The sequence below is a fragment of the Cyanistes caeruleus genome, chromosome 2 (assembly GCF_971803275.1).
Source record: "Cyanistes caeruleus chromosome 2, bCyaCae1.hap1.1, whole genome shotgun sequence".
Taxonomy (NCBI): Eukaryota; Metazoa; Chordata; class Aves; order Passeriformes; family Paridae; genus Cyanistes; species Cyanistes caeruleus.
The window spans coordinates 23,905,284-23,919,040 of NC_141702.1; the positions used below are offsets into that span (position 1 = coordinate 23,905,284).

General features: G+C 41.1%; 1 protein-coding gene across 1 annotated transcript in view; it reads left to right on the plus strand.

Annotated features, from left to right (window-relative positions):
- LRRC1 (leucine rich repeat containing 1) overlaps positions 1–13,757 on the plus strand; it is a 69,867-nt gene continuing 56,110 nt past the window's right edge. Inside the window, exon 1 of the mRNA XM_086876091.1 lies at positions 1–209. Coding sequence (XP_086732217.1) covers positions 51–209 — 159 coding nt within the window. The 5' untranslated portion in view covers positions 1–50. The remainder of the gene's footprint in view (positions 210–13,757) is intronic.

Below are 13,757 nucleotides of genomic sequence, written 5' to 3' on the forward strand. Positions count from 1 at the left end.
GGGCGGCGGTGAGCGGCGGCGCCCGCCCCGCGGCCCCCGGCGGCGGGGCGATGTTCCACTGCATCCCCCTGTGGCGGTGCAACCGCCATGTGGAGTCCATCGACAAGCGGCACTGCTCGCTGGCCGCCGTGCCCGAGGAGATCTACCGCTACAGCCGCAGCCTGGAGGAGCTCCTGCTGGACGCCAACCAGCTCCGCGAGCTGCCCAAGGTGAGCGGCAGTGGGAGCGGGGGGACAGGTGAGCTGCCCCGGCAGGTGCCCGCGCCCGGGCGGCGGTCGGGGGCTCCCGGGGCCGTCGGTCTGTGGTAGCAGCCCTTGGAGTTAAGGGAAGAGCCGGAGTTTCAGGTCAGCGTTTTCCCGGAGTTAGATGGGAAATGAGCTTTCGCGAGCAAAACCTGGAGATCCGCGTCTTGCGGAAGGATAGGTCCTGTTGGAGGGCAGGGGGGTTGGTGCCGGAGTCGCAGGACATGAGTGTATATTGTGATTAACATGCACGTCATCGGAATTACGAGACCTTGGAGGGTATTCAGCCCTCCCCTTTTTTTCCCCCTTTCAGTAGATACTATCTGCTCCTTACGTGGGAAAACCAAAACCCTCCAGCAGATAACCGCGTTCCCGTTTCTGCCTTCTGCTCCTGGAAAGTTCGTTGTGCAAAACACGAGAGACGAATAAGCCTTTTCTGTGTCTCCGTCTAAGTCCCGCACACTTGCCAGTCTTTTGCTTCTCACTTGAAGCATGTATTCAGAGTTTTATGCATACTGTGTTTTTGGTATTATTGTCAAAGGTGAATTCACTTTAAATTCAATATGGTTTTGAGACCTTGAGGTGGTACCTGCCAGTGAGCCTCTCCAAGTGGCACTTGCAGATTTTGCCAGAGGGACTCCAGCAGAGTGATTCCAGGGAGGCACTGCGGCTCCACAGATGCAGTGTGAGTGGGAGGCATGATCGACTTCTGACTTGAGGTCCCACGGGCTTTTTTCCCCGTGTTTGTTCTTTAAACTTCGGACAACTCAGAAGCCTTTGTCAGCTGTGGTTGGTAGAGTTTGACACGGGAAGTGTTACCTGGAAGCTACATCTTAAAACTGTGTGTACTCTTACTAACTTGGGATCCAAGAAGCTGAAGTCACTAGCCAGAGGTTTTTCAAAAGCACCTTTGTTTGTACCTGAATCAAAGTTACTCTATTCATACCCAGACTTAAACAGCCTTACTTTTTCCTTTTGGAAATTCAGTGCGCTCACATACAATCTCTTTTTTCAGTTCTACATAGTAAGAGTAATCGTAGTGTCTAGCTTTTCCTTCAGACTGTCGTAAAAATATTCAGTTGAGCTGATGTGTTAGATTTGGCTTTTTCTTTTGAAAAACCTAGGCACAAGTTTGCATGTTGTTGTGACTGAACTCTTTATCCTTCTGAAGTAGAGCAAAACTGGTTTACATAGCCTGTGTGTGGCTGCTATTTTTACTTCCAGCAGTTTTTACTGGCTTTGTGCACAGACCAAACTCAGGAGTCCCTTTGTACTAGACCTTTCGTCTTAGTGTTGGCTTTCAGGCTTGTACACACCATGTTACAGGGCTGTTTAATGTGCATGTGACTAAAATCCCGTTGAAAGCCGTAGCTCTCTGATTTTTTAAAGAAATAATAAGTCCGTCACCAGCTGGTTGCTGTGTACAAATGTAAAGATGATGTCTGTTCATGGTGTTATGTTGTATTAATTTCTGTAAGAAGAGTGCAACTGTTTATTGTTTCTCTTCTATTCCTTGAACTGTAATATATAAAATAGCCTTTTTTTGCCCTGTGATGGTTCAAAAGACCACTGGTTCCCATTAGTTACATGTGACTATGCATTACATCCCATACATGTAAGAAATAGCTGAGCGGGTTAAAAAACTCCAAAAACCAGCCTAGGCTTCTTGGCATTGTGGTGGAATCAAGCAAAAGTTAAAGTTAGAAAGAAGTTTTTTTTTTTTGTCTTTTTTTTGGTAATGTGCATGGATCATGTTACAGGAATGCCTAAATATACTGCAGGAATATGTTTGTGGGTTTTTAGCTGGACTAGGAGGAATCTGATGGAAGACAGCCACAGAAACATACTTGTATCTGTCCTAAGTACTTTGTGCCTTGTCAGCAATGCAGGGAGGCACTTTTATTGGGGCTTCCTGCCCGAACCTATGAACTTTCCTTGTCAGTTCCTTATTAATGATTTCTGATAAGTGGAATATAGCGCCATCACCTCATGTAAGTGTTGACTCTGCAGAATTTAGAACTACAAAAGTGGAACTGCAGTCATGAATGTGAATCTAATCTACTGAAGGTGAAACTGATGGGAAGAGCCCTGTTCAACTTTTCTACCAGGAGATAGTTCTAAAAGTTCTCTTCTAGGAATCTGGTTGAGGAGAATCATGGAAGATCTCTCAGTGGAAGGTAGCTACAGTATACATTGCTCATTCCTGTTATATTAAAAGGGTAGTGTCAATGCAAAGAACAGATACAGAATTGGAAATCAGTGCAAAAAGCTGGGGTAGACCATACCTCTGGTAGAGAAAACATGGGGGAAATCATCAGAGAGTGTAATTAACAAACTGTTAGGCCAGAACAGATAAAAGTGGTCATTACATCCTTAATTTAGTGTAACTCATTATATTAGTCTGACCTTATCTCCATTAGGTTTCTTCTCTACGTATATAAAGGCAGTAACACGAAGCTAGATTTGGGCTCGGTTGAAGCCTAAACAAGTCAGAAGAATTGTGTAACTCTCAGTGGCTGGTTGGTTAGGTGTTTTTCAGTGCTTGATGAAGTCCTGAAGTTCACAGTGATCTGTGCCAATTCTTGGTGAATCACCTGTAGGCTGTGCTGATGCCATAATATAATCCCTTAGCACTGATAAGGTGTTTGTGTTGCTGAGATGGTTGTGATGCCCCTTAGGAAATTGCTGCTGTAAAGCCTCACCTTGCACAGTGAAGAAGAAAGCTCTGTAAGCTCTGTCACTTGCAGCAGAAGTTGCTGTGGATGGAGGAGGAGGAGACCCCAGCTCTGCTGCTCAGCTCTTCATTGTGCACACAGGTAGTTCAGACTCATTTTCCCAGTGTGGGCAGCTGTGGTCTGAAAGGTCTGTTACAGCAGGCACGAGGTCTGATGCTTCTCTGAAATTGCGTAGATATTGGTGAGTTCTTTTACTGGCTTTGCCATTGCTACAAGTCAGATAGTGATGATGGCATTATTTCTAGACATCCACTTTCCATCCACTTGCATATTTGTTTTTTGATCCCTCCAAATGAAAAGCTTTCCGAGGGAGATAAATATCAACAAGTGGCATGATGAAGTATGTGGACCTGCTGCATTTCTCTCAAGCTGATGAGGCAATTTGTGTTGGATGCACACGCTTTCCCCCTTTTCCCTGGTTCTCTCTGTCCCCATTTCTATCAAGTAGCAATAAAAGGTGTTCTTTGGTTGGTTTGATCCAAAATATCAGTAGAAGAATATACTCTAATGCATCCCAATATCTCCATTTTGAGATACAGAAGTAGTCATAGGCTTTGTTTAATTTGCAGTCTTTCCTAGCATACTTGAAACCTCCCATATTCTAGAATGAGCTGGTAGAACGTGGCATATGTTAGGGTGTTAATGAAAAAACCCAACAGAAAGAACACACATAAAAATCCTTTCAAAATATAGAAGACAACTTAGAGAATTGTTGTAGTGTCTTGAAGGAAAAGGACTAGCAGAAGGACCCAGCACTATTGGTGAATTATATATTATGAGAGTCTTGTGAAGTATCCTCAGGTAAAACAAGAAATTAACTTGAATTATGTTGAGGGAATTACGTTGCTAGTTTTATTTTTGTAATGCAAGCTGACCAAAATGTATGGTAGAACTCTTCACCTTTTGCTAAGGGGAGAGGATAGGAAAGATTCATCTGGAAAACACCTGAAATGTCTGAGAAGCAGAGATAGGTGATGTCATTGCCCCCATTATTTCTACTCTTCCCCATGTTTGCTTCCTTGTGCATTAATATGTGGAAAATATTAATTTAATATTAAAAAAGAACTGTTTCTCTGACTCCCTTTTCCCTACAAATACCTTTTTTTTCACCAAGCTCTATCTGTCAGCATTTCAAGAATACAGGGTAACAATTTTTATTTGTAGAGTAATTTAAAAGCTTTTTATATAATTTTACTGCTGCGCATTTGGTTTCCCATGTCAGTAAGTGAATCTTTGTCAAGCTTTCCTTCTTAGCTGCTCTGCTGGATCCCTGGGCCCTTCTTCGCTCCATTCCCCAGTTACGTGATACAGAACTTGTGCTTATGTTGACAGCGACCTTTTTCTGTCATTACCACTGGTGTCTCAGACTCCTCACCCTGCATGTTCATACTTTCCCATCCTCCCCCGTCCCTCATGTTCCAGGATCTTGCTTATTTCCTCCAACCTAGAGAGCTCTGTCTGCCGTCTGTTTCTGACGCTTTGCTTCCTCTCCTGTCCCTTCTGTGCTGGGTTCTTGACTGCCCTTGCGAACATCTCTTTTCTTTGTACTTCTGCTCTTTCCCCTTCCTTTCTGCTGCCTCTCAGGTTCCCTCCTCTGCTCTTGCCCTTCTTGCAGGATAAGCCAGCCTGGTGGGATGTGCTGGAGGAGCAAGCTGTATACTATTAAGCTGCTGGTGGTTTTCCACAATAATGAAGTCTCTCTGAAGCCCTTCTCAGCAGATGTGGCTGTTTTCCCACAGAACAGCAATTTCTAGCTGTCAGCATGCTTCTCGCCACTTCTGTTTTACAAGACAAATTAAAGAGCTGCACCCTTTGGTCTGAAGAGGATGGGCTATGTATAGAGCTGGTGGTAAAGTGTAGCTCTTAACTTGCTTAAATAATTCCTTCCCCTGTGTTGGATCCCAAGTGCCTTCTGTTGATTATTTTGTGTATCTGATTTTATTGGAAAAAAATGTAAGTGGTTGCCAGTGTGCATAGAGTGACTTAAAAATGTAGTTTGTGTGTTTTTTTCTAAACCTGTAGCATTTTTATTTTCCTTGGGAGTGAAAACTTGAAGAATTTTTCAACTCAGGCTGTAATGTGTAGTATATCATTTGCTGCACGTCAAAAACTATTCTTCACTGAAGAGTAGGCTTTCTGGCAAATTGCTTTGATAGAAGAAAATAACACATTCTGCGTGATGCGTTTCAATAGCTTTTCTAATGAAAAGCATCAGATAAAAATAAAATGCTTTCAATTCTATAGATCAGTCTGTAGTTGATGAAATGTTGTTTTCTACTCCCGTACATTAGAATTTAAGGGCAAATACATCCTGTCAGCTTAATTTCTCTGTGACTCAAATTTGCAGTACAAAACTGAATCCCTGTATTTTTATTTTTTCAGTGATTTAAAAAAAAAACCAAACAACTTAGGAACCCTTGAATGCAGTATTATATTTTGGCCTTTGTATTAAATCACAGCATTCTTTGCATTTGTGGGTGGTGGAAATAGCTTATAACTCTTGTTTTGCTGCTGTTTTGTCTTGCTGCTGCTCAGTTCTTTAACTCAAAGAATAAAGACCACTTTCCCATGGTACTTCTAGCAGATGTTGTTTATGGAAAAACTCCAGTGGAAAAAAAAATAATTAAAAAAAAATAATTCTATGCACTTAGATTAGCCTAAGAGTCTGAGGAACTTTTTTTTTTTTCCCCTTTGAGGAATGATTTTTATGTAGCATTTGTAAACCTAAAGTAGTCCAGCTCTGAATCATTTTGCATTTCTGAGCTTACAAATTGTATCTGTCATCTGTAATTTTTCTTCTTGGTGTTATATACTAAAGCTTCTCTGTAGAGTTACTAGATAGAAGTGAGACCCTTTTCCCGAGAGACCTGGTTAAACCCTGGCCTCTTCCTGTGCCCCGGTTTCTTTGCTAGAGATGCTGCTGCTCTGCTGCTGCTTGGCATTCAGCACTGTTGGTGTCTCTGTTATGTGTGGTGTTGAAATCCAGGGTCCTGTTATCTTAACAAAATCATGTGAAATCTCCTTAAGAAGCAGTCCCTCTCTTCTTCCCATACCACACCTTTGTCTCAGGAGAAAACCTGTTCTGGGCTGAATTTCACTGTTCTATCATTGTTTCTATCATTATGCAACCATAAGCCTGAAAGACACTTGTTTGGTCAGTGGCCAGTAATCTGTGGCAAGACATGATTATTTTACTATACCTCTCTCTAAATTTGTGTTTATGGCTGCTTAAGTTGTACATAAATAGGAACTTTATTTCCTTTTTTTTTTTTTTTAAATGCATATCTCTCCTTGGGTTTGGAGAGATGTGGTGGGATATCTCACATGGCAGTAGATGAACACAGGCTCTTTAAGGACAGACCAGGAAAGCAAGGATGGGGAGTACCCCTTGGGATGAGAGAGCAGCAGGGGATATGTGAGTTTTTGCTTTGGGATGGATGACAGGACAAATGAGAGCAGGTTGGGATTAGGGGATGACGTTGTTTTGGGTGTCTGCTGTAGACTGCTTGATCGGAATGAAGTAGTAGATGATGCCTTCTTCAGATAACTGGAAGAAGTCCCATGTTGGCAGGCTCAGGTCCTCATATGGGTCTTGAACAACATGACACCTGGAAGGACATAAGCAATCCAGGAGTTTTCTGAAGTGTGTTAATGGCTTCCTAATGCAGGTGCTCAAGGATTTAATGGACAGAGGTGATCTGTTGGACCTCGTACTTGAAAACAAGAAAAGACAGGCTGAGATGCGAAGATCAGGGTTGCAGTAGCTGTAGTGACCTTGGCCATCTTGGCTGTAGTGACCATGAGGTGGTGGGGTTCAGGGTTCTGAGAGGAAGGAACAGGACAATAAACAGCATCTTGAGAAAACAAACTTTGGTATGTTTAGGATTCTGCTTGTAAGAGGTTGGTAAAAAAGATGTTTATGCTGCCATTCAGCGGGACAGAGAGAGGCTGGAGAAACAGGCAGAGAGGAATGTCATGAAGTTCAGTAAAGAGGAATACACCTGCACCTGGAGAGAAATAACCCAGTTCTCCAGTGTAGGCGGAGGGCCAACCATCTGGAAAAGAGTCTTCCAGTAAAAGGCCATGGGTAACCTGGTGGACAGCTTGGCCATCAGTCAGCAATGCTCCTTCAGGACAAAGAGAACCAACAGTATCCTGGGCTGTGTAACACAAAGTACTGCCAGCAGGTGATCCTTGTCCTCTGGCTAGCACTGGGGAAACAGACCTGGACTGCTTTGTCTAGTGCTGGCTATCCCAAAAGAAGAGGCATGGGCATACTGGACATACACTGTGGGGGCCACAAAGACTGTTAAGGGCTGGGAGCATCTCTCAGGAGAGAAGGCTAAAAGAGCTAGAATAGTTCATTCAGCCTTGAGAAGAAAAAGGCTCATGGTTGCGTATAAATATGTGTTAATCAGCATGAAACCTTGCTTGGGGTGCCCTGTGACCTTCCAAGAAGCAGGGGGCAAATATGAAAATACTTTTTTACTGTGAGGATGGTCAAACACTGGCAGAGATTGTCGAGAGAGGTTGTGCAATCTCTGTCCATGAAGATGCTGTAAATCTGACTGGACGTGGTTCTAGGTGACCCATGGGGGTGCACCAGGTGATTTCTAGAGCCCCTTCCAACCTCAACTGTTGAATGATTCTGTAGGGGACATATCAAAAATCTTGCCTGTCTTTAACTTGGGTGTTTTTAATGATACAGGTTGAATTGCAGTAGTTTTCACAGTTTATTCACCCTCAAATATTTAGTTGTTTTAATTTCTTCATTGATAGTGTCACGGTGTTTCTGCACATCTTGCTGTAAATCTTTAAAGAAATACCACTGTATGATTTGAACAAGCATGTATTTTCAGTTAGCATAAGAGAGAGAACTGTGCCAGTGGGTGAGGCTGAAGCAGACTGCACGCACACAGTAGAAGTAGTTTTACTGAAAGTTTAAGCATTTTTTAGCATGACAAATGCTATTTAAAATACTTGCTAAGAACACCTGCAGCTTTACAACTTCAGTATCTTGAAAATATGTTACCTTTTGTAACCTGTTGTGAGTATAGTCACTTAGTATTATCACACAGTATATGCTTGAATTATTAAAATCCATAATGGTTTGTAGAGAAGCAGCATTGGATCCTTATATTAACATATCTCTAAACATAGAGCTCTGTGTTGAAGACTGCAAAGAAGTTTATTACCAGATAAGTATATCTAGGTTTTCTCCTCCTAGTTTCCAGTTTTTTCTATATGGCTTCAGACTTGAAGCAGTACTTTACCTTTTGACATCAAATATGAAAGACCACAGTCTGATGGGAGAGGAGGGAGAACTTGGTCTCTGTTTCCTAAACTAAGGAAAATCATTATCTTACCTGTTAGTGTCCCTGAAATTGTTCAGAAGGTTTATGAAGTCTGCTTGGTTTGAAATATTTTCTAATGGCAGTTTTGAAATATTTTCTAATGACGTTTTTTTTGTAGTAACAGCTCAGCCCTAGACTTTTGACCTGAGTTGGAAGAAAGTAATTAAGTAATGTTTCAATACCTTTAACTTTTTTTTTCTTTTTTGTAAGGTGTGTACTTTTTTAGTAAACTGCTAGCATTCCCTTCTCTTTGTTTTGTACATAGTTTAGACAAGGTTTGTGGGCAGAAATTATACATGTGTACCTCTAAAATAAATTTTATGATTATGCATAGAGTTATTTTTCTAATTATATCAGTTTGTCTAAAAAAAGACATTACCTCCTGCCAACAGTCTTGTATACTGGAAAAATTCATGCTAGAATTAGAGAGATTAATGTGGGCTTTGGTTGGTTGTTTATTTTTTTTCCAAATGGCAAATGCATTTAACTGCAATGAATCTGTATTTCATTGTAGTAGATGTTTTCTGGCCTCTCTTGAAGGCAAAGGTAGTCCCTCTCACCACTGTGCTCTAACAAACAGCTTTAGCATGGAGTGCTCTGTAACCTTTGTTGCTTCTACTTAATTGACATAGAAGAGGAAGTAAATCCTTGCCTGCCAGGAACAGGATGAGAACAACCTGGTCAAGGCACTGCTTGGTAGCGCAGCATTTTGATTTAGTGCTGCCGTATATTGGTTTTTGAGAGTGAATTGTCATCCCCTATTTTCTTTTTAAAAGGGGTGGTAACAACTGAGACTAGGTCCTGCAATTGGCCCATCCTTGTCAGTGGTTCAGAAAATGGCAGATGCTTTGAAAATAGAGTGTCAGAAGCATAGCAAGTGGATGCTGAATACCAACTTCAGTGAGGCATTGGTATCACTTTTGCTCTGTCTTCTGTAGGCCTTCTCCCAAAGCCCTTCCTGCCTGGCTGATCTTTCTGTTGGGCTTTAATTTCAAGTTCCCATTGGAGGGAGAGACAGCAGTTGGAGCATCTGGTTCTGTTTAGGATATGTGTCCATGAACTGTGATCTTCCATTAATATTTTTCTCTTGTTGTGAAATACAGTAATTTTGTTAAAGTTTTGTATGGACTCCTGCTTGTATGTCTGCCTCCATGATGTCTTTCATTAATATTTGTGATGACAAAGTTGGTAGTACTACGTTGAGAGACCAATGTACAGCTTGAATATATTCTGCATACATGGTTGTGTGTGTGTGAATCAATCTTCCATCATGCCAAATGTTCTGTTGTCAAATGTATGTAACAGTTCTGGTTTTGCTCATGGCGAATGTGAAGACAGAATTAGAAACCTCAGCTGCATGGAGTACTTGTCCATTTGCCAGCTTGCCACAAAACAGGTGGGCAGAGGTCTGTGTGCTGCTGTCCATCACCAGCTGCAGCTGCTGCATCTCTTCGTGGCTGTAGAGGAAATCCATCAGCTGCTTCTTTGATTCAATTGCATAATGACCCTGCTGTGCTGCACCGTGAGTTTGTCCCTGCCCTAAGAAACTGTCTCGGTATCTCAGGGAATATTTTATTTGAAAATTAAAGTGCGTTGTGCCCAAAGGATCACGTGGGATCCATATTGGTGAAACCCTGTTGCCCTTGCCAGCTGCCTTTGCTTGCAGGTGAAAGCGGACAGAGTGACTTGAGGGGTCCTGATGTTGCTAGTAGGCTTTGTGGGAGATTCCAAACTGATAATGCCCATGCTAGGCTTCACTGGAGTCTGCTGAGATCTCTTTTCACACTTCATGAATTCATCTTCCTCAGCATTTTATCGTGCAGCTAGTTCGGATTTGCTTCTACAGGAAAGGTGTCTGTTTTCTGTGCTCTTGCTGGTTTTTCTCAGTGCTCCCACCTGTGTTACTGGCAGAAGTCTCTGGGTTGGATTTTAAGACAATGATGTACAGGATTGCATCCTAGAAAGAGGTTTTTTCTCACAAGTTAGTTGTGGATTTCGACTGAGGGTGGATGTCTTGTGGCTGGAGTGGAGTGCATTACAGCTTGCTGAGAGCTCCAGACTGGTATGTCCACTGGCTGACCAGAGTAGGAGTGATGTTTGACATCCCACTCGGTGGTGAGTGTAGGGCATTGTCCGATCTTCTTGGAATCCTTAGCACTGAGTGGTCCCTACTGATAGTCTGTCAAAGGCCATTTTGTTGATGACTTCCACAAAAGTGGAGAGGAATGAGGAAAAGCTCACCCTTCCCTCCTTACCTTTGCCCTTCAGGCAGATGGGGAATGTGCATATATGCTTGTGGCAGAGCCTGGTTATTAAACCCATTCTGAGGAAGCAGAATGCTTGAATTCAGTGGTGCTGCTTCATTATGGGATTTAATCCTCGTTTTCCTCATGGTGTCCTGACCACCCAGCAGTGCATTCACCTAAAGTGAGTTGGGCTTCCTCTGCTCTCACTGAAGCCGTGCAACAATGCAGACAGAATGGTGACTTCTAGGGGCCAAAAGCAAGGGACCAGGGACCTTGTTGGGGAGCAGCTATGTTGCAAGGTTTTTTCATGTATTTGATGCCTTATCTCTTATTTACTGCTTTGTTTAGCAAAATTACCTCTTCTACTTGTGCTTGCCTGAAGAAAGACCTCAGAAAAGGATCTTTCTGAGGCAGTATAAAAATGTGGAAGGATTGACTGCAATTTCCCTTACCTGAATACTGGAGGAGGACACATAGCTGGTGATGGGAAGTAAACAGATGAAATGGTGTCCCCATTGATTTTTGTTTACAATGGAGGAGAAGAAATTGGAGCCTAAAGTAAGATTTGAAACAAGAATGCATTTAAAAATTAAACTATGTTCAAATTAATATGTGCCACTTAATTCTAAAGCACAGATAACCTTTAGTTGGTCATTTGTAAGTTTGGAAAATGGGAGAAATAAATACAGATGTACGTACCTAAGAAACAGAATCTAATAACATACTCTGTCTTACAGCTTACTTAATTAATTTTAATATAATAATGTAATTGCCCGAAGAAACCTTAAAAGCTGAGGCAGCATGTGTATGTGGAAAATCCATATTGGCATCTGAGGGAAATTTGACATAAGAGCAATTGCTTACAAATTGTTAATCTTGTCAGCAACAGCTCAGGTGCCTGCAAAAAAACCCAACCAAACAACCTGAAGAGAAAAACCACCAAACCCTCATCCTATCTGGTGTGTATGTAACCATGAAACAAGTTAATTTGCAGTTTTCTTTCTCCTTTACATCTCATTCTAATTTCTACTGGTAATGCTAGCCCATTGTGAGAATTAGGCAGTGCATTCATAAAGGTTCTAATTTTAATGCTCTTTACTGCTAGTAGTAGCCTTTTTTTGGAAATGTTTTAACACAGTAAACATTTAGTTACATTTTAGTTTTTTTTAGTTATGTATCCTGTGCTGGATGGGTTTGGAGTGTGACATGTCTCTAGCACTGCAAAGGCTCTAGCAGCTCAGATGTTGCTGAAAAGTTGTTTCTCCCCTTAAACAGCATTAGCTGCAAATATGTCTTTTTTCCCTCCTGTGTGTTTTACTTCTGTTGTTGTTTTAATGTATTTCCATTTATGTTTTTTTGTATTCCCATCAGCTAAGGTGCTGAATTTTCAGGGAAAATTCTGGGTCATGAATATTTTCTGTTTCAGGAGAGAATCATTGAAAGAAACACAGAGATACATTGTCTTGGCCACTTGCAGGGAAGAAAATAGCCTACTGGTTTGGCTTAATTCTCTTAACTATTTTTTCCCTAGAATTGAGTGCCAGTTGTAGTGGTATTCTTAAAAAAAGAAAGGCATAAAAAATGAGGGCTGTGGGATCACACTGTCTGTTTATACTTTTCAGTGAGTCATGCACTTCTGTTACTTTTTTCTTCAGTTGGCTGACATCGACCCAATTTTGTCAGAATGAAGTTTTTTTTAAAATATGTGCCCGGGCGAGAGAGGCTTGCTTGGTTTTCCATTGAGAGAAGGGATCTGTTCAAGATGTATGTTCTTAGAAAATCCATATAATAGAAGCCTCTATAATTCTTTCATAGCAGGAGAAGTTTCAGTTGGGGGTCAGCTGTTACTAAATAGCAAGTTTATAGCAATAGGCTACTTCACTGTTTATGCTCATGGCATTATTTTTCTCATTGAGGCACTATTAATTAGGCTGGCTAAACTAAGCAGCATTACAAGTGTTGGCAAGATACTCATAGAGGCATTGGGTGTGCAATCAAAACCAGCTATTAGAGCGTGCTGGGTGGATACACTGCTCTGGCCAACAACCCCATTGCACTTTGGATTGTGTTAGAGCTTATCAAATAGAGGCAGAACTGTGTTAGATACATCAAATTAGGATTGGCATGTATTTAAAATATTGCAGGTATTTATGCACATATGTACATATACATATATATACATGTTTATGGTTGTTGAACTTTATTGAGTAAACTTTTAGTTCTCTTTGTTCCCTGTGGCCTTTTTGAAAGGTAAAACATATATGGCCAAAAGGAGTTGTTTGTCTCTCCAGCAGAGCTTCAGAGTGCTAATGCTGTGTCTTAGATAAAGGAAGAACACTTACTGAAATGGGAGTAGGATGCACTAAATATGCAAAAGTGATTGAGTTCTGTAGTTTAAAGGAAAAAAAAAACAACAAACAAACAGAAGTTCAAAGAAATGCTATTTGTGTAACTGCAGTTTGATTTTATCTAGGAAATGGTGTCATTCATTAAAAATTGTTATGCAGATGGAAAATAAAGTTTCCAGTTAATTTTTCTTTTAAGTAGTAGTCAACTAAAGAAACAGGAATGTCTTCAAATATTGTGTAATACTGCTTGTTGCCCATGTGCTCTGCACATTTAATAAATATGAACTGCTCTTACAACGTGGTACTGTGAGGGCTCTCAAACCTTCCTAGGGATATCCAGCTCTTAACAGGCTTTTGATGACTATTCTGTCTTTTAACCATGTGTCTTCTGTCTTTGCTCACTTGCCATTGAATATCTGTCAGGGACAACTGTTGCTCAGGATAAGATTTGTAGTAGAACATCAATATTTATAACTGTCATATAGTTTAGCAGCTACAAACTGCTTTGAGGAACACATTTTGGCAAGTATTTATTTTGGAGTGTTAGGGCAGATTGGGATCTCTTCTGCAAAGCATACTCCTGCTATGTTTTCACAAAAGTGTCTTATAAGTGCTTTTCTAAGCTTTTGATGGATTCTTGGTCTAGTCATATTAATAAATATTTAGAGAAAGGGCTACATTTGTTTTAAGGTAAGAACGGTAATGATATGAAAATGCAGTTATGGATCTTTTGAGGACAATGAAGGATTAAAAAGCATTTGTGGCTATTTTAATTGGAATATAAGTTTTTAGGGAGCTAGAAATATGGAATTAGAGAGGATTTTACCTTCCT